Below are 25,737 nucleotides of genomic sequence, written 5' to 3'. Positions count from 1 at the left end.
AGTGAAGACACTTAGCTAGTTGGTCAGCGCGTTTAGCTCTTCCGGTAGGCTTGTGTCATTGGGCAACTCTCGGGTTTGCTTCACTTTGTAGTCTGTAATCGTTTGCAGGCCCTGCCACATCCGAAGAGCGTCAGAGCCGGTGTAGTACGACTCGATCTTAATCCTGAATTGATGCTTTGCCTGTTTGATGGTTCGTCGGAGGGCATAGCGGGTTTTTGTATAAGCTTCTGGGTTACAGTCCTGCTCCTTGAAAGTTGCAGCTCTAGTCTTTAGCTCAGTGCGGATTCTGCCTGTAATCCATGGCTTCTGGTTGGGGTATGTATGTACGGTCACTGTGGGGACGACGTCATCAATGCACTTATTGATGAAGCCATTGACAGATATGGTGTACTCACTTCTCACTGCCATTGGAGGAATCCCAGAACATATTCCAGCCTGTGCTAGCAAAACAGTCCTGTAGCTTAGCATCTGCTTCATCTGACCACTTTTTTTATTGATCTAGTAACTGGTTCTTCCGGCTTTAAGTTTTGCTTGCAAGCAGGAATCAGAAGGATGGAATTATGGTCAGATTTGCCAAATGGAGGGTATTTTTTTATTTTACCTTTATTTAACTAGGCAAGTCAGTTAAGACAAAATTCTTATTTTCAATGACAGCCTAGGAACAGTGGGTTAACTGCCTGTTCAGGGGCAGAACGACAGATTTGTACCTTGTCAGGTCAGGGATTTGAACTTGTAACCTTTCGGTTACTAGTCCAACACTCTAACCACTAGGCTACACTGCCACCCCGGTATGCATCTCTGTGTGTGGAGTATAGGTGGTCCAGAGTTATTTTCCCTCTGGTTGCACGTTTAACATGCTGATAGAAATTTGGTAAAACTGATTTAAGTTTCCCTGCATCAAAATCCCCGGCTACTAGGAGCACCTGCCTCTGGGTGAGCGTTTTCTTGTTTGCTTATGGCGGAATACAGCTCATTAAATGCTATCTTAGTGCCAGCCTCTGACTGTGGTGGTACGTAAACAGTTACAAAGAATATTGATGAAAACTCTCTCGGTAGGTAATGTGGTCTGCAGCTTATTATGAGAAACACTACCTCAGGCGAACAATAGCTCGAGACTACCTTAGATATCGTGCACCAGCTGTTGTTTACAAAAATACATAGACCACCGCCCCTTGTCTTACCAGAAGCCGCTGTTCTATCCTGCCGGTACATCGTATAAACAGCATGTTTATATATGTTGCAATTGTCGACATTAAGCCACGACTCCGTGAAGCATAAGATATTACAGTTTTTAATATCCCGTTGGTAGTTTCATCTTCCTCGTAACTTGTCCATTTTATTGTCCAAAGATTGCATGTTTGCGAGCAGAATTGAGGGGAGTGGGGGATTATTCGATCGCCTCTGACTTCTCAGAAGGCAGCCCGCCCTCCGGCCTCTCTTTCTCCGCCTCCTCTTCACGCAGATCACTGGGGTCGGGGCCTGTTCCCGAGGGAGCTGTATATCCTCCGCCTCGGGCTCGTCAGAATCGTGAAAGAAGAAAAAGGATTCTGCTAGTCCGTGGTGAGTAATCGCAGTCCTGATGTCTAGAAGTTACAGTTGGGCAAAAAAGTATTTAGTCAGCCACCAATTGTGCAAGTTCTCCCACTTAAAAAGATTAGAGAGGCCTGCAATTTTCATCATAGGTACACTTCAACTATGACTGTTACGGCTTTCTTCCGTTGAAGGAGAGTCGGACCAAAATGCAGCGTGGTTAAATCGAGACATCTTTAATGGCGAAAAATACGAACAATACAAAAACAACAAACGGAAATGTGAAAACCTAATACAGCCTGTCTGGTGACAACTAACACAGAGACAGGAACAATCACCCACAAACATACAGTGAAACCCAGGCTACCTAAATATGGTTCCCAATCAGAGACAACGAGAATCACCTGACTCTGATTGAGAACCGCCTCAGGCAGCCATAGACTATGCTAGACACCCCTACTCAGCCACAATCCCAATACCTACTAAAACCCCAATACAAAAACACACCACAAAATAAACCCATGTCACACCCTGGCCTGACCCAAAAAATATATAAACACAAAATACTAAGACCAGGGCGTGACAATGACAGACAAAATGAAAAACAAAAATCCAGAAAATCACATTGTAGGATTTTTAATGAATTTATTTGCAAAATTATGGTGGAAAATAAGTATTTGGTCAGCTACAAACAAGCAAGATTTCTGGCTCTCACAGACCTGTAACTTCTTCTTTAAGAGGCTCCTGTGTCCTCTACTCATTAGCTGTATTAATGGCACCTGTTTGAACTTGTTATCAGTATAAAAGACACCTGCCCAAAACCTCAAACAGTCACACTCCAAACTCCACTATGGCCAAGACCAAAGAGCTGTCAAAGGACACCAGAAACAAAATTGTAGACCTGCACCAGGCTGGGAAGACTGAATCTGCAATAGGTAAGCAGCTTGGTTTGAAGAAATCAACTGTGGGAGCAATTATTAGGAAATGGAAGACATACAAGACCACTGATAATCTCCCTCAATCTCACCCCGTGTGGTCAAAATGATCACAAGAACGGTGAGCAAAAATCCCAGAACCACACGGGGGGACCTAGTGAATGACCTGCAGAGAGCTGGGACCAAAGTAACAAAGCCTACCATCAGTAACACACTACGCCACCAGGGACTCAAATCCTGTAGTGCCAGACGTGTCCCCCTGCTTAAGCCAGTACATGTCCAGGCTCGTCTGAAGTTTGCTAGAGAGCATTTGGATGATCCAGAAGAAGATTGGGAGAATGTCATATGGTCAGATGAACCAAAATAGAACTTTTTGGTAAAAACTCAACTCGTCGTGTTTGGAGGACAAAGAATGCTGAGTTGCATCCAAAGAACACCATATCTACTGTGAAGCATGGGGGTGGAAACATCATGCTTTGGGGCTGTTTTTCTGCAAAGGGACCAGGACGACTGATCCGTGTAAAGGAAAGACTGAATGGGGCCATGTATCGTGAGATTTTGAGTGAAAACCTCCTTCCATCAGCAAGGGCATTGAAGATGAAACGTGGCTGGGTCTTTCAGCATGACAATGATCCCAAAAACACCGCCCGGGCAACGAAGGAGTGGCTTCTTAAGAAGCATTTCAAGGTCCTCGAGTGGCCTAGCCAGTCTCCAGATCTCAACCCCATAGAAAATCTTTGGAGGGAGTTAAAAGTCTGTGTTGCCCAGCATCAGCCCCAAAACATCACTGCTCAAGAGGAGATCTGCATGGAGGAATGGGCCAAAATACCAGCAACAGTGTGTGAAAACCTTGTGAAGACTTACAGAAAACGTTTGACCTCTGTCATTGCCAACAAAGGGTATATAACAAAGTATTGAGATAAACTTTTGTTATTGACCAAATACTTATTTTCCACCATAATTTGCAAATAAATTCATTAAAAATCCTACAATGTGATTTTCTTTTCTCATTTTGTCTGTCATAGTTGAAGTGTACCTATGGTGAAAATTACAGGCCTCTGATCTTTTTAAGTGGGAGAACTTGAACAATTGGTGGCTGACTAAATACTTTTTTGCCCCACTGTAGTTTCAGTCATAGGAGACAGTAGCGGCAACATTATGTACAAAAAGAGTAAAAAAACAAGTTACAAACAAACGCAGATAAGCGAACCAAAAAACACAATCGGTTGGGGGCATGTAAAACATCTGCCTTCTGCTCCGGCGCCATATTACATCTGACCCAGTCCCCATCAATGGAGTCATGTGTTTTTTGGTGTGAAGCTATCTAAGTAGTAGTTTTACCCAGAGGTTACTTCAGAGCGTCTGATTCTGAGAACACCCTGATAAAATGTCTTGATAGTTTGATTCTATCAACAAAATTGAGGAGTTAGGCCTAATGGCCACTATGTGCAAATGGGACAGCTGTGCTGATGTTTAATGTTGTTCTTCTTTCAGTGCATTGTTGGCATCATGGCCTACTTTAATGCTCATAAATCTAAAATGGCATGTGCAATTTACGCAACTCAACAAGTCCATATTTTTTGTTTCTTATCCTCCACTCTTATCTTAAGACAGAGTGGAGGATATGCAGGTCCATTGTTTAGGATAACAGATGTAATCCAGTGATACTATTATAGGAGTATGGTTGTTATGATTGTAGTGCACTAAAACCTTTGGCATATGCTGTAAATATAGATTGAGATTAGAATGAATAATCCCTGTGGATTCTGAAAGGATTCTGTTTGCTTTGGAGGGATGTTCACCAGCATGTTCAGACTAATACTGGAATTAGCAAACAACTTTTGCTCCATGCATCACAACTCAACCACTAGTTTTAAAATCTTGTTTCATTCTCTTATCTTTCACCACAGAGAATAGGAAAAAAACGGTTTAGTAAGAGTATCCCAACAAGGGTCTTTCTTGAACGACTCAATTAAGTGATAAGAAAAGTTTTCTTATTACTAAGATCATTGCTATTGTCACCATAGGAACATGTTTTCATTGATGTTAAAGGCCTTACTCCCGAATGTCATCTCAGGTCTAGAATTAAAATATTTGTCAACAGGGTTGGGTAGGTTACATTCTAAATGTAATCGATTACAGTTACTAGTAACATAATCGGATTACTTTTTGATTCCCCCCAAGGGGCTTTAGAAGAAGACAAAAAGGATCCATCAAATGCATTTGGTGTGTCATCATAATGGTCTCGGGCTTGTGGTCAGACTCGCTTAGGTGGAAGAAACTTAAACTCAATGCTGAGTTGAATGTCATTGAGAAAACAGAAAGGTATCATAATGTAAGCATTTCACTGTAAGGTCTACACCATGTAACAAATCAAATTTGATGTTTTTGCAACCATAAAATTTCAAAGTAATCCAAGAAGTAATCATCTAGTTTTTCAAAAGTATCTATAATTTGATTACAATAATTTAACTGGTAACGTAACTGATTACAGTTTCACAAAATATTGAATCAGATTACATGTAACTGATTACATGAAATCAGTTACTCCCCAACCCTAGCCTTTAGCCTTTGGTTCAACATATACTGGTCAAAAATATAACCGCAACTCGCAACAAAGATTTGACTGAATTACAGTTCATATAAGGAAATCAGTCAAATTAATTATTCACAAGTTTCCATGTAGGTGTGCCATTATATCCAGTGGTGGAAAAAGTACCCAATTGTCATACTTGAGTAAAAGTAAAGATACCTCAATAGAAAATGACTCACATAAAAGTGAAAGTCTCCCAGTTAAATACAACTTGAGTAAAAGTCTAAAAGTATCTGGTTTAAAATATATACTTATGTATCAAAAGTAAAAGTATAAATCATTTCGAATTGATTATATTATGCAAACCAGACGGCACACTTGAATTACATGTTTTTTTCTTTAGGAATTTCTTTAGAGCTCCCGAGTGGCTCAACGGTCTAAGGCACTGCATCTCAGTGCAAGAAGCATCACTATAATAGTACCTGGTTTGAATCCAGGCTGTATCACACCCGGCCGTGATTGGTAGTCCCGTAGGATGGCGCACATTTGGCCCAGCGTCGTCTGGGTTTGGCTGGAGTAGGCTGTTATTGTAAATAAGAATTTGTTCTTAAACTGACTTGTCTAGTTAAATAAAGATTTTTAGAAATTATAAAGTAGATGTTGTCAAAAATGTAAATAGTAAAATACAGATGCCCCAAAAAATGACTTAAGTAGTACTTGAAAGTATTTTTACTTAAGTATTTTACACCACTGATTATATCCAATGTAAAGGCAAGCTTAGAATGGCTTTAGTATATAAATAGGCACAGGCAGCAATACAAATTAACATGGACATGCAAACCTAGGACACACGTGTTATGCAACTCTTCATTGATCAGGACATAGATATAGAAAATAAATAATGTAGTGCAATATGCCCCATGACAATGGTATGGCTGTGTTGTATGTTTACGATTGAAATTTGTGGTTAGACTAATTCTAATTCTATGGTTGTATGCTGTTGTATGTTGAATGTAAATGTGGAGTTGCTCTTGTGTGAAACATGACATGGGGTTAAATATACATCAATCAAATCAAATGGATTTAGTCAGTGCTTTAATTTTGCTTCACATGTCTCTATAGACTACATCTGCACTGAAATGTGTCAACATAATACCATTATACACAGGGTGTGCAAAAAATTAGGAACACTTTCCTAGTATTGAGTTGCACCCCCTTTTGCTACAAGGTGTCGAAAGCATTCCACAGAGATGCTGGTCCATGTTGACTTCAATTCTTTCCCCAGTTGTGTCAAGTTGACTGGATATCCTTTGGGTGGTGGACCATTCCTGATACACACAAGAAACTGATCAGTGTGAAAAACCCAGCAGCATTGCAGTTCTCATACTCAAACTGGTGCGCCTTGCACCTTCTACCATACCCCGTTCAAAGGCACTTAAATCTTTTGTCTTGCCCATTGACCTTCTGAATGTCATAGATACACAATCCATGTCTCAATTGTCTCAAGGCTTAGAAAGTGTTCTGTAACCTGTCTCCTCCCCTTCATCTACACTGATTGAAGTGGATTTAACAGGTGACATCAATAAGGGATCATAGCTTTCTCCCGGATTCACCTGGTCAGTCTATGTCATGGAAAGAGCAGGTGTAAACAACCTTTAGTGTAATGAATATTCTATATATACTGCCAGTGTGACAAGGCATGTATCCAAATCCTGTGAACAAGCTGGAAATAGTCACAAGTCGTTGTAGTATTTGGATGCAGATTTGTTACATAAGCTGCATGTATGTTGTAAAAGTCTTGTGACATGTCATGATACTCATTGGCGTTGTTCAGTTCGGATCACAGAGGCTTTTTCAAGGACCCCCATACCTCCCTTGCCCCCTCTAGCCCCTCCCCCTTCTCTGTCCATCCTCTGCACTCAGATGAGAAAAAGCAGAGCTCTCTCTCTTTCCGGGTTCCATGATCAGCAGTGGGTGATCCCTTCATCCCTCTCTTTCCCCTCCTTCCCCTCATCCCCTTCTTCCCGAGCTAAGCCAACCCCCATCCCCCAGTCTGTCATGTGGCCTGGTGCATTGTGGAATGCTGTGCACCGAAGGGAAGGCATGGACAATGGGTAAGGACCGCCCCTCCAGCCCCTACCTCTAAATATGTGAACATGTTATCAGAACTCAGAGACAAATAGGCAGTGCAGGGTTTCGTGCTTACTGCCTGCATTAGCCACCGCATGTTCTTGTTAACTTGTGTGTGTGTTTTGTGCATCCATGTGTATATCAGTGGGTGCGGGGCTGTGTGCATCGCGTGTTCGTGCACTGCAGTGTGTCGAGGCCGAGGGAGTTGAAATGTTCTATATTTGCTCCCAGACAGTCAGAAAAAGAGGCCATTCACACAGTGCTAGAATAATTAACACACAGACATATGCACACCAATGTACAGTACTAGCCAAAAGTTTTGACACCTACTCATTTAAGGGTTTTTCTTTATTTGTACTTTTTTATATATTGTAGAATAATAGTGAAGACATCAAAACTATGAAATAACACATAAGGAAACATGTAGCAACCAAAAAAGTGTTTAAAAAAAAGTATTCTTCAAAGTAGCCACCCTTTGCCTTGATGACAGCTTTGTACACACTTGGCATTCTCTCAACCAGCTTAATGAGGTAGTAAGCTGGAATGCATTTCAATTAATAGGTGTGCCTTGTTAATTTTGGGAATTTCTTTCCTTCCTTAATGCATTTGAGCCAATCAGTTGTGTTGTGACAAGGTAGGGGTGGTATACAGAAGGTATCCCTATTTGTTAAAATACCAAGTCCATATTATGTGGTAATCAAAAAAGTATTAAACAAATTAAAATATATTTTAGATTCTTCAAAGTAGCCACCCTTTGCCTTGATGACAGCATTGCACACTTTTGGCATTTTCTCAACCAGCTTCGCCTGGAATGCTTTTCCAACAGTCTTGAAAGAGTTCCCACATATGAGCACTTGTTGGCTGCTTTTTCTTCACTCTGCGGTCCAACTCATTCCAAACCATCTCAATTGGGTTGAGGTCGGGTGATTATGGAGGCCAGGTCATCTGATGGAGCACTCCATTACTCTCCTTGGTCAAATAGCCCTAACACAGCCTGGAGGTGTGTTGGGTCATTGTCCTGTTGAAAAACAAATGATAGCCCCACTAAGCGCAAACCAGGTGGGATGGCGTATCACTGCAGAATGCTGTGGTAGCCATGCTGGTTAAGTGTGCCTTGAATTCAAAATAAATCACAGACAGCACCACAACACCATCACACCTCCTCCTCCATGCTTCATGGTGGGAACCACACATGCAGAGATCATCCGTTCACCTACCCTGCATCTCACAAAGACACAGGGGTTGGAACCAAAAATCTTAAATTTGAACTCATCAGACCAAAGGACAGATTTCCACTGGTCTAATGTCAGATCCTAATCCAGGCACTTGTCCTCTCCCGTCTGTACTACAGCAACCCGCTGTTGGCTGGGCTCCCCGCTTGTGCAATCAAACCCCTGCAACCTATCCAGAATGCTGCAGCCTGCCTGGTTTTCAGCCATCCCAAGTTCTCTCATGTCACCCCGCTCCTCCGTCAACTCCACTGGCTTCCAGTTGAAGCTCACATCCACTACAAGACCATGGTGCTTACCTACAAAACAGCAAGAGTAAGTGCCCCTCCCTTCCTCAAACCCTACACCCCAACCTGAGCACTTCGTTCTGCCACCTCGGGTCTCTTGGCTCTCCCACTCCTGCGGGAGGTCAGCTTCGGCTTAGCCCAGTCCAAGCTCTTCTCTGTCCTGGCACCCCAATGGTGGAACCAGCTTCCACCTGAAGCTAGGACATTAGAGTCCCTGCCCATCTTCCCGAAAACATCTGAAACCCTATCTCTTTAAACAGTATCTTAAATAATTTTCCTCACCCCCCCCACCAGCACTTGCACTTGACCCCCCCCTTCTAGCTCTGACTCTACTAATAGCTATGTTATTGAGGAAAAACATACTTTCTATGCCTGTGATATTTGGTTGACCCACCTAGATATCTTAAGATGAATGCACTAACTGTATGTCGCTCTGGATAAGAGCGTCTGCTAAATTACTCAAATATAAATGTAATCTCTTCTTCTGCTAATGTTAGTCAACATTATGGGCAACTGGGCATTTTTATACATGACCCTAAGCATGATGGGATGTTTTGATTGCTTAATTAACTCTGGAACCACACCTGTGTGGAAGCACCTGCTTTCTATATACTTTGTATACCTCATTTACTCAAGTGTTTCCTTTATTTTAGCAGTTACCTGTATGTGCTGACACACACATTCTCTTTTTCTACGTCCCTCTCTTTCTCTGGCTCTGTTGTTCTAAACACAGCAATTCAGAAGCACAGACATGCACGCTCACAGAGAGAGCTTGGTTGGTGTTAGCATGGGTGGTTTGATTCGGGCAGCAATCCAAAGTAAATGTTAGCCTTGGCCTCCGCTTCCCCAGTTTTTACCCAATCATGTCTCCCATCTGGGTCATTTGGGTGGGGCAGTTTCCCCCATGGCCAATACACACAGCCATGGCTCTTGTACATCACATTTCTAAAAGAGGTCTGTGTTATTATGGTCCCACCCCACCATTGGCTTTAATGCTTTTCGCTGATGCTATCCAAATATAGAACCATTTCATGATTCAGGGTGCTGCACTTGTTATTCTGCATAACGTGGCAATCGAGAACCTCATTGGTGATGCAAACATAGGACTCAGCTCCGTTGTCCAGTCTCAAACGAAAGGTGTGAACTGCATTGGGGGTTTTGAACGGAACAGGTTTATCAATGAGTGCAGTACTCCAAATAAAATGTGACTGAAAAAAGACCTTCATGTTGAACTAAATGCCTTATTTGGTAACATTTTATCGAGTGGCTGGATGTGGGCTTGCTTTTTTACTAATTCTGTTTTTTGGCTAGGTCATTGTTTTGTCTTTGTGTCTATCATCCACATTAGTGTATCAAGTGGCCTTTTTAAAGCTATGGCCAGATGCCAGTGTCAGGAAGGGATTGGCGCTGCAAATTGAAGGGATGCAAAGAGCTCTAGAACATCCCTGTAATCCACTTGTAAATAGCATGATGGGACAAGTAGAAAATCGTCAACCATTTGATAAATATTGTCAGTGTTTTGAAATGGTTCCTACGGTTTTGCTGCAAGCAAGCCTCTCTGTCAGACAAATCCCAAACAACATACCTGGATCGGGTTATGAGTTCTCCTCCACAGAAAGAGTCACTAAACACAATGTGATGTGATGCCTCCATGTTGAAGGCTTGGATCGCTTCCAATATGGCTTCTGTGTCATGAGCCCAGAAATGGGATGGGGGAGGGTGTCTGGATGCCCATAGTTGGAGCTCCATTCTCAGTCCCAGGTACCTCTACCTCAGCAGTATATATCCACATTTTTCCCTCCCTACTCACCCCACTACTTCAACCCCACTCCACTCCTCCTACCACACCACACACTGATGACAAGTCAGCGATGCTAAATTTTAGAGTCCATGGCCCTTTCACAAGCTGTCCAATTTTCAGGGTCACTGCTTATTTGTCGGGTTTGCTTAATCAAATTCTCAGCCTCACATATTATGAGAGGGTGGAGGTAGGAGGCCAGTTCTGTCTAGTTTTGCTGTAGCCAATAGGCTTTAAATAAGGAAATATTAGAAAATTAAAGGTAATGTGTAGTCACTCACAAAGAAAGCACACACATTGGTCTGGAGATCCGACAATGGTTTTGGGTGGAAGTGGTAGTACATAGGGGCATCCTATGAAATATGTATTTTTATGTTTTTATTGCTCGATGGCTGGTGGCTCTCTAGGTCCATTATGCTAAGTTAGGCATATTTGGCTAAACCAAGAAATGCCCTCAAGGATTTGAGGAGCACTATTATGCCATATGTAGGAGATGGCCATGTACGTTTTTCATTATGTACACTGCTGCCCACTGAAGCCTGATAACCATAGATGCTCTTTGTCCTCCTCTGGACATTTAGCCAGGCAGGTGGTGGCCTACTTTTTGGATGAGGAATGTTGGGAAGAAAACGTAGTGTTGTGTTAACATTTGGATTTCTCTGTTTCGTGAGATGTTGATTTAATGTCATATGTTGAACAATCTTGAACATCCTTTTACTGTCTGTCTATAATGCTGAACTGTTATGGTCTACTGAGTTCCTCCAAGCTCTCTCTCTCTCAATTCAATTTCAATTTTTAAGGGCTTTATTGGCATGGGAAACATGTTTACATTGTCAATACAGTTGAAATAGATAATAAACAAAAGTGATATAAACAATACAAAAAATGTACAGTAAACATTACACTTGTAAAAGTTCCAAAAGAATAAAGACATTTAAAATGTCATATTATGTCTATGTACAGTGTTGTAATGATGTGCAAACAGTTAAAGTACAAAAGGGAAAATAAATAAACAAATATAGGTTGTATTTACAATTGTTTTTGTTCTTCACTGTTTGCACTTTTCTTGAGGAAACAGGTCTCAAATCTTGCTGCTGTGATTGCACGCTGTGGTATTTCACCCAATAGATATGGGAGTTTATCAACATTAGATTTGTTTTCTAATTATTTGTGGGTTTGTTTTATCTGAGAGAAACATGTGTCTCTAATATGGTCATACATTTGTCAGGAGGTTAGGAAGTGTAGTTCAGTTTCCACCCCATTTTGTGGGCATTGTGCACATAGCCTGTCTTCTCCCAAGAGCCAGGTCTGCATTCGGCGTCCTTTCTCAATAGCAAGGCTATGCTCACTGAGTCTGTACATAGCCAAATATTTTCTTAATTTTGGGTTAGTCACAGTGGTCAGGTATTCTGCCACTGTGTACTCTCTGTTTAGGGCCAAAATAGCATTCTAGTTTGCTCTGTTTTTTTGTAAATTCCTTCCAATGTGTCAAGTAATTATCTTTTTGTTTTCTCAGGATTTGGTTGGGTCTAATTGTGTTGCTGTCCTGGGGCTCTGTGGGGTCTGTTTGTGTTTGTGAAAAGGGCCCCAGGACCAGCTTGCTTAGGGGGTTCTTCTCCTGGAATCGTTACTTTTAGGTGGTTATAGAATTTAATGGCTCTTTTCTATATTTTGATCATTAGCGGGTATCGGCCTAATTCTGCTCTGCATGCGTTATTTGGTGTTTTACATTGTACACGGAGGATATTTTAGCAGAACTCTGCATGCGGAGTCTCAATTTGGTGTTTGTCCCATTTTGTGAAATCTTGGTTGGTGAGCGGATCCCAGACCTCACAAGCATAAAGGGCAATGGGTTCTATAACTGATTCAAGTATTTTTAGCCAGATCCTAATTGGTATGTCAAATTTAATGTTATTTTTGATGGCATAGAAGGCACTTCTTGCCTTGTCTCTCAGATTGTTCATAGCTTTGTGGTAGTTAACAGTGGCGCTGATGTTTTGGCCGAGATATGTACCGTTTTTTGTGTGCTGTAGGGCAACAGTGTCTAGATGGAATTTGTATTTGTGGTCCTGGCAACTGGACCTTTTTTGGAATACCATTATTTTTGTCTTACTGAGATTTGCTGTCAGGGACCAGGTCAGAATCTGTGCAGAAGATCTAGGTGCTGCTGTAGGCCCTCCTTGGTTGGGGACAGAAGCACCAGATCATCAGCAAACAGTTGACATTTGACTTCAGATTCTAGTAGGGTGAGGCCAGGTGCTGCAGACTGTTCTAGTGCCCCTGCCAATTTGTTGATATACAGTACCAGTCAAAAGTTGGGACACACCTACTCATTCAAGGGTTTTTCTTCATTGTAGAATAATAGTGAAGACATCAAAACTATGAAATAACACATATAGAATAATATAGTAACCAAAAGTGTTAAACAAATCAAAACATATATCCCTTGATGACAGCTTTGCACACTTGGCATTCTCTCAACCAACTTCACCTAGAATCCTTTTCCAACAGTCTTGAAGGAGTTGCCACATATACTGAGCACTTGTTTTCTGCTTTTCCTTCACTCTACAATCCAACTCATCCCTAACCATCTCAATTGGGTTGAGGTCATGTGATTGTGGAGGCCAGGTCATCTGTTGCAGCACTCCATCACTCTCCTTCTTGGTCAAATAACTCTTACACAGCCTGGAGGTGTGTTGGGTCATTGTCCTGTTGAAAAACAAATGATAGTAAGCACAAATCAGATGGGATATCGCTGCAGAATGCTGTGGTATCCATGCTGATTAAGTGTGTCTTGAATTCTAAATAAATCACTGACAGTGCCACCAGCAAAGCACCCCAACACCATCACACATCCTCCTCCATGATTCATGGTGGGAACCACACATGCCGAGATCCTCAGTTCACCTACTCTGCATCTCACAAAGACACGGCGGTTGGAACCAAAAATCTCACATTTTGACTCATCAGACCAAAGGACAGATTTCCTTCAGTATAATGTCCATTGTGCTTCTTGTGTTTCTTGGCCCAAGCAAGTCTTGTTGGTGCCCTTTAGAAGTACAAATAAAGAAAAGCCCTTGAATGAGAAGGTGTGTCCAAACTTTTGACTGGTAATGTATAAGGGTGGGGCTTAAGCTGCATCCCTGTCTCACCCCCCGGCCCTGTGGAAAGAAATGTGTGTGTTTTTTTGCCCATTTTACCCACACACTTGTTTGTGTACATGGATTTTATGACGTCTTATGTTTTTCCCCCAACACCACTTTCCATCAATTTGTATAGCAGGCCCTCATGCCAAATTGAGTCAAAAGCTTTTTTGAAGTCAACTGTCACTGGTGTAGAGAGGAGTAGGCAGTCGCAGGTTTAGAACTACTGAATTTATTTAAGCACCGTAGAACAAAGCGGGACGAATCCCAAACGCTGTTGTGCTGCTCTAAATATATCTTCATCAACAAAAAGGCACAGGGCGAACCCAAATTGCAAAATATAAAGTACTCAGGAAATAGTAGGAGAGATTCCTCTCAGGAAAACAAGTAACATGTATAATGACCGACAAAGACAAATGGCAGTGTATGGGAGTATATATACAGTGGTAGAATGGGGATTGGAACCAGGTGTGTGTAATGATGACAAGACAAGTCCGAGGTTGATGAGAGAAGGGCTGGACAGGAGCTGGACAGGAGGGGGAGCCAAATCGAAGGCTGGTGTGACATCAACAAAGAATGATAAGACTTTGCCTTTGTTTTGGTTTGTTCGTTTGTCAATTAGGGTGTGCAGGGTAAATACGTGGTCTGTCCACTTTTGTCGATTGTGGTGACCCGTCCTTGGTTGATCAGTCCCTGTTTTCAAATATTGTAACATAGATTGTGTCTGTAAAATGTGTATAAGATGTATAAATTGAAGGTCAACGCCGAAGTGTTTATTAGTTTACTCCAATTGGGGGATCGGTGGTAGGGTTTGCGGGGAACAATAATAAAGGTATATTCTTTTTAAAAAGTATGTATGTCTATATAGGTATGTGTATGTATATATGTGTATATGTGGGGGATTGGAAATGATACAGACAATTACATTGATGGAACCAATATTCTTTCCGCAATATTAAGCTGATCCACCCATAAGAAAAAAAAGAAAAAACATATTGGGGAATATGCCAGAGCTGAGAAGGTTGTTAAAGAGTTAGTATAAGTATAGCCAATTGCAATTTGTGGTCTGTATATTTTATCATTTCATTTAGGATACCATCAACCCCACAGGTCTTTTTGGGTTGGAGGGTTTGTATTTTGTCCTGTAGTTCATTCAATGTAATTGGAGAATCCAGTGGGTTCTGGTAGTCTTTAATAGTTGATTCTAATACTAGTATTTGATCATGTATATGTTTTTGCTGTTTGTACTTTGTTAAAGAGCCAAAAAGATTGGAGAAGTGGTATATCCATACATCTCTGTTTTGGATAGATAACTCTTCATGATGTTGTTTGTTTAGAGTTTTCCCAGAAGTGGTTAGATTCTATGGATTCTTCAATTACATTGAGCTGATTTCTGACGTGCTGTTCCTTCTTTTTCCATAGTGTATTTCTGTTTTGTTTTAGTGATTCACCATAGTGAAGGCGTAGGCTCAGGTTTTCTGGGTCTCTATGTTTTTGGTTGGATAGGTTTCTCAATTACTTTATTGTCACGTCTGCTCCCAATCCCCCTCTCCGGTGGTGGAGGTCACCAGTTCACTCATCATTACGCACACTTGCCACCATCGTTACGCGCACCTGCGTTTAATTATGTGACTCACCTGGACTCCATCACATCATCATATCCTGCCGATCCTTGACTTCGTCGATGTCATTTACAAAATAGCCTCCAACACTCTACACAGCAAATTGGATGCAGTCTATCACAGTGCCATCTGTATTGTCACCAAAGCCCCATATACTACCCACCACTGCGACCTGTATGCTCTCGTTGGCTGGCCCTCGCTTCATATTCGTCTCCAAATCCACTGGCTCCAGGTCATCTATAAGTCTTTGCTAGGTAAAGCCCTGCCTTATCTCAGCTCACTGTTCACCATAGCAGCACCCACCCATAGCACGCGCACCAGCAGGTATATTTCACTGGTCACCCCCAAAGCCAATTCCAGTTCTCTGCTGCCAATGACTGGAACGAATTGCAAACATCACTGAAGCTGGAGACCCATATCTCCCTCACTAACTTTAAGCATCAGCTTAGAGCTGAGAGCAGCTCACAGATCACTGCACCTGTATATATCCCATCTGTAAATAGCCCATCCAACTACCTCATCCTCATACTGTTATTTATTTTCTTCACCTTTGCACCCCAGTATCTCTACTTGCACATTCATCTTCTTCACATCTATCACTCCAGTATTTAGTTCCTAAATTGTAATTATTTCACCGCTATGGCCTATTTATTGCCTTACCTCATTTGCACACACTGTATATAGACTTTTTGTCTATTGTGTTATTGACTGTATGTTTTTTTAAATTCCATGTGTAACTCTGTGTTGTTGTTTGTGTTGCACTGCTTTGCTTTATCTTGGCCAGGTCGCAGTTGTAAATCAGAACTTGTTCCCAACTAGCCTACCTGGTTAAATAAAGGAGAAATATATATATATATATATATATATATATAAATGTACCTCCCCTATATCTGTGACTTCCTCAGTTTCATTCCTGAGTCAGCATTGATGTTATGTTTCTCCTGTCCAGACACTGTTCTTGTTTTGTTTCATGTCTATTTATTATTATATCCACACCCTGTACTTGCTTCTCGTCTCCCAGGGTCTGTCGTTACAGAACCATTACAAAATATACTGTTGAGGTTTTCTACTGTTAAGTTTACACCTTCACTATTACAGTGAAACATTTTGTCCAGGAAATTGCCTAGAATGGATTGAATTTGTTGTTGCCTAATAGTTTTTTGGTAGATTTCCACACTATTTTCCATCCATCTATACTCTCTCTCCAAGACAAAGGGTCACACAAGTGTCTCTTCAAACCTAGGTGTGATACTATGTGACCTCACAAGACTACAAGCGATACCAAGCGATACCATGTGACCTCTCAAGCTGGACCTCTCTCAAGGAGGGAGAAAAACCTGTTCAGTAGGCACAGGGCCTGGACCTTCACCACAGGGCCTGGTCCTTCACCTTCATTGGCAAAGTACTGCCAATGGTGAACTGATAAGTTAGGGAAAGTACCTTTTAGAGAATAGTACTTGTAATCCAGTACAGAAATTGAGACAGAAGAGCCCATTGCACTAAACAATCTCAGATGGGGACTTGGTCTTTAAAGAGCTTGTGCAGCCTGAATGGTACATTTAAGCTATCCATCTTCTAAGAAAGAAGGAGAAGACAATTAGAGCACAACTGCAACTCAAGCAAGGAGCCAGCATTGAAGAGCAACAAGCATGAGGACACCAACTCAGAACCAAAGGAGCAATCTGAAGGAGGAAAAACCCAACTCAACCAGAAAAGACACGGCCATCTTCTTCCTTTGTTCTCCTCCATGTGGCCTGAACAATCAAGAAACCACAACAGACTTTGAGCAGATTGAGTACAACATCGTAACGTTCAGAATCTCGAGGTCTTTACTACTTTCAATCTATTTCCTATGATCCTTCTCATTATGTTTGTATATATTTTGATTTGTGTTATTAAATGTTGATTGTATAAAGAACTTGTGTTGGTCTTATTATTCTGGGAAATAACTCCAAATGATTATCAAATAATTCATACCTTTAGATTAATCAATTTATTACTATTATTCTAATTGTAGTCTGATAGAGTTATTACGAAAATAACTCAGAAGTGGGGTCTTCTTAGAAGGCCATTTTGTTCAATAACTGGACTGGTGCCTCGTTAATAATTTCATAGTAATAAGTGTACACACTACCCTACACCTGTTTAAGACTTTACATAACGTTGCTCTTATTGCTGTGTAGGTACACTCTAATTACAGTACATGGTAATGTTGTGATTGCATAGTAATGGATTTGTTGAGCGAGTTAAGTAGAAAAACAAGGAATAACAACTGTCAAAAATAAAGGATGTCCATTTTATGGATCGTACTCTGGCCAAAGTGTGAAGCCCAGCACCGCAAATGAGAAACCAATGTAAAATATATTTAGTTGATCTATAATTTATGAGTTTGTCAGTGAAAATAAAGCCCAGGCAACACAGTAGGGCTTCAGTAATCAGTTTGGAGGCATATCTTTTTCCTCATGGATGCGTTGGAGAGCCATGTGACAGAGCAGCACCACAAAGCGCAGTGACTTACTACAATGGCATCAATAACAACAACGTTTACCGCAGCAGACTGGCTGACAAAACGCCTCTCAGGCCAAAGGACATGACACTGAGCCTGGGTAATACAGCTTGCTACATACCCAGTCGCTGCGTTATGCAATGTATGTCAACAGACCATGAAAGGGCTAGCTTAAGATCGGAATATCAATGTATGGTTACCTATTATGGAAGGTAATGATTTCTACTTTCTGCAAGCACGTTTTTAGCGTTGATGTGATGGTGGACATAGACCATTTGTCTTTAGGGTCAATGGATGCTCGTTTGAGTTGGTACAGTAACACAACAAGATCTAGGGCATGGACATTTTCAACTCACAAATACTCACAGTCCATATGATATGTCTGATGTCCATAAGATGATATGATATGTCAAACCCCTGATAGAGAGAATGGTGTGGGAATTAGGTCAGTGTGTCCACTCAACGGCTTGCACTAAAGCTCCGTGTGAGAGGTCCAAGCCCTGTCAAACACCCATACAAAAGCTCTTATGTCATCAGTTGTCGGCCGCAGCCCTCCAATCCTCTCCTACTCTTTTTTTCTGGTGGCCCTTCACAGAGAACAAAAGGGCTGACCCAGACCCCATTCACACAATCATGTCAAGACATCACCTTAGGAGTCAAGGGTTGTCTTGGGTCACAGCACGGTGTTGTTATAGGGGTCAGAGATGAATACGGCCAACCGCTGGTCCCATTTCCATGACATCATCAGGGTTCCAAACTTTTCTTTCATTCGCCCATCATCTCTTCTCCGTTTGTTGGGTTCGTTCAATGAATCACTGACTCAATAGATTGATTGAATAGAAAACTCTCCGAAGTTGAAAAGCCATGGTTTTTGTTTGTAACTAAAACAGTTCTGTATCGCTTCTGTGGAGATTGTTGGGATAGAATATGGTATTGTATTGCAGTACATTGCATTGTATAAGTGATCATAGTGTTAACCTTAGCAGTAAACCATTTACTGGGCATTCCGAAAGTATTCAGACCCCTTGACCTTTTCCACATTTTGTTATGTTACAGTCTTATTCTAAAATTGATTCAATATTTTTTTCCTTCATCAATCTACACACAATACCCCATAATGACAAAGCAAAAATTGGTTTTTGAAGTTTTTAGATTTTTTTTTTAAATAAAAAAATATGACATTTACATAAGTATTCAGACCCTTTACTGAGTACTTTGTTGAAGCACCTTAGGCAGCGATTACGTTTCAAGTACCGGCTCTGGCTGGGCCACTCAAAGACATTCAGAGACTTGTCCCGAAGACACTGCTGCGTTGTCTTGGCAGTGTGCTTAGGGTCGTTGTCCTGAAGGAGAACCTTCGCCCCAGTCTGAGGTCCTGAGAACTCTGAAGTAAGTTTTCAACAAGGATCTCTCTGGACTTTGCTCCATTCATCTATCCCTCGATCCTGACTAGTCTCCCAGTCCCTGCTGCTGAAAAACATCCCCGCAACATGATGCTGGCACCACAATGCTGACGCTTGGCATTCAGGCCAAAGAGTTCAATCTTGGTTTAATCAGACCAGATAATCTTGTTTCTCATGGTCTGAGAGTCTTTAGGTGCCTTTTGGCAAACTGCAAGCAGGCTGTCATGTGATTTTTACTGAGGAGTGGCTTCCGTCTTGCCACTCTACCATAAAGGCCTGATTGGTGGAGTGCTGAGCACTTGTTCGCTGCTTTTCCTTCACTCTGCGGTCCAACTCATCCAAAACCAACTCAATTGGGTTGAGGTCATGTGATTGAGGAGGCCAGGTCATCTGATGCAGCACTCCATCACTCCCTTCTTGGTCAAATCTCTCTTACACAGCCTGGAGGTGTGTTGGGTCATTGTCCTGTTGAAAAACGAATGATAGTCCCACTAAGCACAAACCAGATGGGATGGCGTATCGCTGCAGAATGCTGTGTTAGCCATGCTGATTAAGTGTGCCTTGAATTCTAAATAAATCACTGACAGTGTCACCAGAAAAGCACCCCCACATCATCACATCCTCCTCCATGCTTCATGGTGGGAATCACACATGCAGAGATCATCACAAAGACATGGCGGTTGGAACCAAAAATCTCAAATTTGGACTCATCAGACCAAAGGTCAGATTTCCACTGCTCTAATGTCCATTGCTTGTGTTTCTTGGCCCAAGCAAGTCTCTTCTTTCTTATTTGTGTCCTTTAGTAGTGGTTTCTTTGCAGCAATTCGACCATGAAGGCCTGATTCACGCAGTCTCTTCTGAACAGTTGATGTTGAGATGTGTCTGTTACTTGAACTCTGTGAAGCAATTATTTGGGCTGCAATTTCTGAGGCTGGTAACTCTAATGAACTTATCCTCTGCAGCAGAGGTAACTCTGGGCCTTCCTTTCCTGTGGTGGTCCTTATAAGAGACAGTTTCATCATAGCACTTGATGGTTTTTGCGACTGCACTTGAAGAAACTTTCAAAGTTCTTGACATTTTCCGGATTGACTGACCTTCATGTCTTAAAGTAATGATGGACTGTCATTTCTCTTTGCTTATTAGAGCTGTTTTTGCCATAATATGAACTTGGTCTTTTACCAAATAGGGCTATCTTCTGTATACCATCCCTACCTTGTCACAACCAAACTGATTGGCTCAAACGCATTAAAAAGGAAAGAAATTCAACAAATTGACTTTTAACAAGGCACACCTGTTAAATTAAATGCATTCCAGATGACTACCTCATGAAACTGGTTGAGAGAATGGAAAGAGTGTGCAAAGCTGTCATCGAGGAAAATGGTGGCTACTTTGAAAATGTCCAATATAAATATATATTTTTCTTTTTTTCATGTGTTCGTTTTTCATAGTTTGATGTCTTCACTATTATTTTGCAATGTAGAAAATAGTAAAAAATTAAGAAAAACCCTTGAATGAGGTGTCCAAACATTTGACTGTACTGTATATAGTGTATATTTTGTCTTGCCCACATTAAGTACACGTTTTTAACCAACCAGGGCTTTTTGTAAGGCAACAAAGTCAGATTGCAGCTCCAACAATGTCTGGTCTACAGTTGGGATAATGGCATACATAATAGTATCGTCTGCATACAGACACATATTACACTTTTTAACAGGTAGGCCAGTGTTAGTTATTTAAATAGCAAGGAGAACAGGTCCCAATACTGACCCCTTTGGTACACCTTTAATAATATACAGGAACCTAGACTTCTCACCATCAGAAATCATACATTGTGTCCTGTCTGACAGATAATTCTCAAACCACTTGCAGGAAGCCTGATCCAGGCATATTTCAGTCAACATTTGAATGGAAGTGTGATGGTCAACAGTGTCAAAGGCCTTGGGAAGGTATATAATAAACAAGGCAGCACAGTGATTTTTATGATCTAAGCAATTTAACACTATCTAAAAACAAGCGCAGCGGCTGAAACGGCGCTTTGACCAGGTCTAAAACATGGATTGGTGCACATTAAGAATGGAGTGAAAAGTTCAACAAGTTATTGGCCAGGGATTCAAAATCTTTGGAAAGGCAAGGTAATTTTCAGATTTGACGGAAGTTATCTAAGTCAGAAGGATGTCCTCTGTTATGTAAGGGGTAATCTTAGGGGTAACACCAGAAACAATTGTCCAATTAAAGATATAGGTCAACGGTTCTGCAATAAGTGGGGCAGAGAGCTGCAGTAAAAAGGGATTAAGTGAATCAGCCCCTGCATCTTTAGCAAAGCACAAGTACATCATAGCCATCAAATGGTTGGAATGAAAATAAAGTATGTGAGTCTATTATTACATAATTCTCTACAATCTGTTTCCCGAGGTGACTAGAGCATCCTTTCTTAAATTATGTGTTGGTCGCGGACCTGTTAATGGTGGGTCGCAACGTGTCAGAGTAAATGTATAATTATATAATTTATTACTGGAATTGATTTGGCCAAGTGCAACTGCGCTCACTGTTCAGTGCGTTCTCTGCTTAGCAGCGTTCTCTGCTCAGTTTGGCAGCTGCGCAAGTGGGAGATGCCCGTGTGCTTCGTGGTTTACCGGATATTCTTTTCTGCAGTTTTCTTGAAGATCATTCCGCGACCCACACGCTGCAGCGCTCTGGTTCAGCAGCAGATGATGCGCTGTCAGTCACTGACTTGTCATTCCCACTCGCCACCACTTACCATTGTCATCAAATGGACTCAAGCTAACCACAAGTTCTGACTGAGCTCAGTTGTCATGAAACGCAAATACGGCAATTCGTTTCTCTCTCTTGGTTTCATACAAACTTTGAGAAATAACGAGGAGCGCCCACCATGTGTTTTGTACGGGGAAGTGCTTAGTAATGAGTCTCAATACGAACAAATTAATAAAACGACACTGTCCTGTCCAAACATCCACAGCATGAGGGTAAACCTAGGGAGTTATTGCAGAACAGGGAATAATGCTTCAGGAAACAGTGCTTCAACAGTGGAAAAGTAAGTCAGCTAGCAAGGCATTGTTGTCATTTTATAACAGGTGATGGTAAGCGAAATAAGGGAGTATTATCTCTCATACTAGTAGATGTGAGTTTCTCTTTCAAACAATACCCAGACCTTGTACACAGCTAATAGCTAACGTTATCCAAAGCAATCCAGCAAGCTACTGATGGTGCAACCATAAGTAACAGTAAATACAGAGGAAGATGCAAAATTATCAGGTCTACTGTACATATTACTGTAGAATGTATTATTGGAAACAAATGATCAGGCCTACTGTACATATTACTGTAGAATGTATTATTGGAAACAAATTATCAGGTCTACTGTACATATTACTGTAGAATTTATTATTGGAAACAAATGATCAGGTCTACTGTACATATTACTGTAGAATTTATTATTGGAAACAAATGATCAGGCCTACTGTACATATTACTGTAGAATGTATTATTGGAAACAAATGATCAGGCCTACTGTACATATTACTGTAGAATTTATTATTGGAAACAAATTATCAGGTTTACTGTACATATTACTGTAGAATTTATTATTGGAAACAAATTATCAGGTTTACTGTACATATTACTGTAGAATGTATTATTGGAAACAAATTATCAGGTCTACTGTACATATTACTGTATAATTTATTATTGGAAACAAACAACCAGGCCTACTGTACATATTACTGTAGAATGTATTATTGGAAACAAATCTAGATGGGAACTGTTGCAGTTAAAATACAAGTCCTCATTTTTATTCTGAACTGGGATAAAAACATATTGAAGCAAGATGCTTTTTGAGGCAAACACTCACACTGGTCTGGGTTGCTCATCTACAGCAGGAAGGGATCTCCTGCCTGACTGAGAAATGAGTAGATGTTCTGGGCAAATTTGGCACCACTATCCTATGCGAGTCAGGGTTGTAAACTCTGGCATACTTAAAAAACAAGTACAGAAACAGTCTCAAGACTGAGCATGACCTCCGTGTTACACTGTCATTACCTGGGTCCAGAATAGACATGCTTGTTGAAAACTTCAACCTGTGCGATTTGATCTATCAGCTTATTCCAGTTCAGAGTAAACAAATAGTTATCGTATTTTAACAGCAACAGTTCCAATTTAGACTTTTTTTTTCAACATTACTTTCTACAGTAAGCCGGATCATTTTTCCCCTGTACTGTTACTGTGCCTGTGTGTGTGTTCTGTTATACATCTGTGTGATGTGGTCAATCAGTTTATTTCCAGTTCAGAATTAAAGTTATTTATTGTATTTTAACAGCAACAGTTCCAACCTAGACAGATATGTAAGAGTGTTTTTAATGGGGAACAATATACATTAATAGCTATTTATATGGCTATTTCATTTCATTGTGTCTTTGTTTTTTTTCTATATTCCATTTGTTTTAGGCATAAGGGTAATGAAATGTACCAATATTTACGCATATTTAATACGCTTGGGTCCCAGGAAAACATAGAATTTCTCATTTGGGTCCCAGGCTGAAAAAGTTTAAGAAGCCCTGGACTAGAGGACTCCCTCTAGTGGAATGAGATGAATTTTCAGAGAGTATTCTTGGATGACTTGAGGGAGGATGGGTAAGGTAAAGTAGAAAGAAGGAGCATGGGAGAGGGAGGAGGGGAGAGGGGGATAGAGCTCAGCGAGCAGAGAAAGAAAAGTGCAAATATAGTGACGCCCAAAGGAGTTGTCACCTCATTTCACTCTGATGCAGCATTAATGTGTCTCTCTCACTCTCCCTCTGAGTGCTGCTTCTCCAGCAATGCTCTTTTCTCTTAATTCTGCCATAGACAGGAGGCTACGGTTTGCACAATGAATGACGTGTCACTGTGATTGTTGAATATCATTGCATGTCAAAGATGTTTCAATTTGCATTTAATTTTTTCATTTCACTCTCCGCTGTTGGACGACAGAATTTTCCAAAGACTATTGCTGTGTGTTGCTACTGAAGACTACTTTTACAACAGACCAGTGATTTCATATTTTTTTGACACCATGCACTATGAGTCTTAAGGTGAATGACCACAAAAAAAATAGGTGAAAAATCAGTGAGAACTCTCAAAGCATCACAGTCTGTTTAGAACGCTGAGATGACCTCCCGTTCTTTTTTTCAACCATGAATGTGCTGATGTGTTGGCTCCCAAGCCATTATGATGTAACCAGGTTAGACAAAGATAAATGGTAGTAATAGTAATAGTAATTTTTAAGATGCTATTTGAGGAAACTTTTATGAGCTGGGATCCTGTCGTGCGTACAGTGTGGTTAGTGTACTAAACATAAAGCATTCTGACATTCACAGCAGTGCTTTGTAAACATTATTACAGGACTAACGCCTGTCACTCTCCCTCTCTCCCTCTCCCTCCCTCTCCCTCTCTCTCTCTCTCTGCAGTAGCCCTGAAGAACTGTACTTGCAACGGAGAGCTGGCCAATGGTGGTAGCGATGACAACGGCAAAGCCACGGGATTGGCCGATAGTTGGCTGCCTGAAGGCGAACTCTTGCTGCAGGTCAGCGCTAAGGGCTTGTCATGGCCTAACTTCAGCTGACTGCACTGCCAGCTGAATCGCTGTGTGTGTGTGTGTGTGTGCGTGTGTGTGTGTGTGTGTGTGTGCGCGTGCGCGTGCGTGCGAGTGAATGAGTCTGGACCACGTTCATGTTTTTTCTTTTAGCAGAAAATCAGTTTGGACAGAGAGACAGGGACTCAGGGATAGCGTATCAGTCAATATGTCTGCTCCTGTCTATGTCTGTCTGAGGCTCACATATGAAATGTGTGAGTGCCACTTGGAGTCAGCTGAGTCGGCTAACCGTGTGGCTTAACATGCCCCTTTGGATATTTTTGCAAGATAGGCACCAAAGCACTTGAGAAAATATCTCCTTTTCAAAAATAATAAACATCAAAATGTGGAATCTTCTAAAATAAAAAAAATAAAAACACTCTCTCCTCTTTTGGGAACTACAAGGCTTAATATCCAGTGATGAAATGTCGGATAAACCTCATAACTCATTAGCCAGCACTTTGTCTTTAATTCAACATGTAACAGGGCAGGTAGCCTAGGCAGTTAGAGTGTTTTGGGCCAGTAACTGAATGGCGGCTGGCTCGAATCCCCGAGCGGACTAGTTAAAAATATGTCCATGTGCCCTTGACAAGGCATTTAACTCTAGTCGCTCTGAATAAGAGTGTCTGCTAAATGACGGAAATGTACATCTGCTTATTAATTCCCAAGGCTCTAATACGCTACACCTCAATTTGTCATTCTAGTATTCATTGTCATTTCATTTACTTTACAATTCCAACTCTAGGGAGCTATTTTAATTTTGTTTCTCTATATGTGTTATTGAGTGGAGAGTGAGCTAGTTGGCTGCCAAATCTCTTTTGGATACGCTAGAGTCATTGATTTTCCAGTCCAGTTCCCCTCTATGTGCAGCACAGTGGAATTCCAGAGTATAGCAGAGGAACAGTCTGCCAGCCATCCCTGCTCTATGAAGTTTCATTATTAAGATAAACCTACATCTCTCCGATGTGTTAGTAATGAAGCATGAAAGCTCATTCTGGGGA

At 41.2% G+C, this 25,737-nt stretch overlaps 1 protein-coding gene across 1 annotated transcript in view; it reads left to right on the top strand.

The window, feature by feature from the left end:
* The window catches only part of LOC112237327 (aryl hydrocarbon receptor), a 50,891-nt gene that overhangs the window by 10,126 nt on the left and 15,028 nt on the right, over window positions 1-25,737 (top strand). The window contains exon 3 of the mRNA XM_024405919.2: window positions 24,573-24,688. Within this exon, the coding sequence (XP_024261687.2) occupies window positions 24,573-24,688 (116 nt within the window). The remainder of the gene's footprint in view (window positions 1-24,572; window positions 24,689-25,737) is intronic.

This window comes from Oncorhynchus tshawytscha, linkage group LG03, assembly GCF_018296145.1.
Source record: "Oncorhynchus tshawytscha isolate Ot180627B linkage group LG03, Otsh_v2.0, whole genome shotgun sequence".
Taxonomy (NCBI): domain Eukaryota; kingdom Metazoa; phylum Chordata; class Actinopteri; order Salmoniformes; family Salmonidae; genus Oncorhynchus; species Oncorhynchus tshawytscha.
This window is presented reverse-complemented; position numbering and strand designations above follow the sequence as displayed.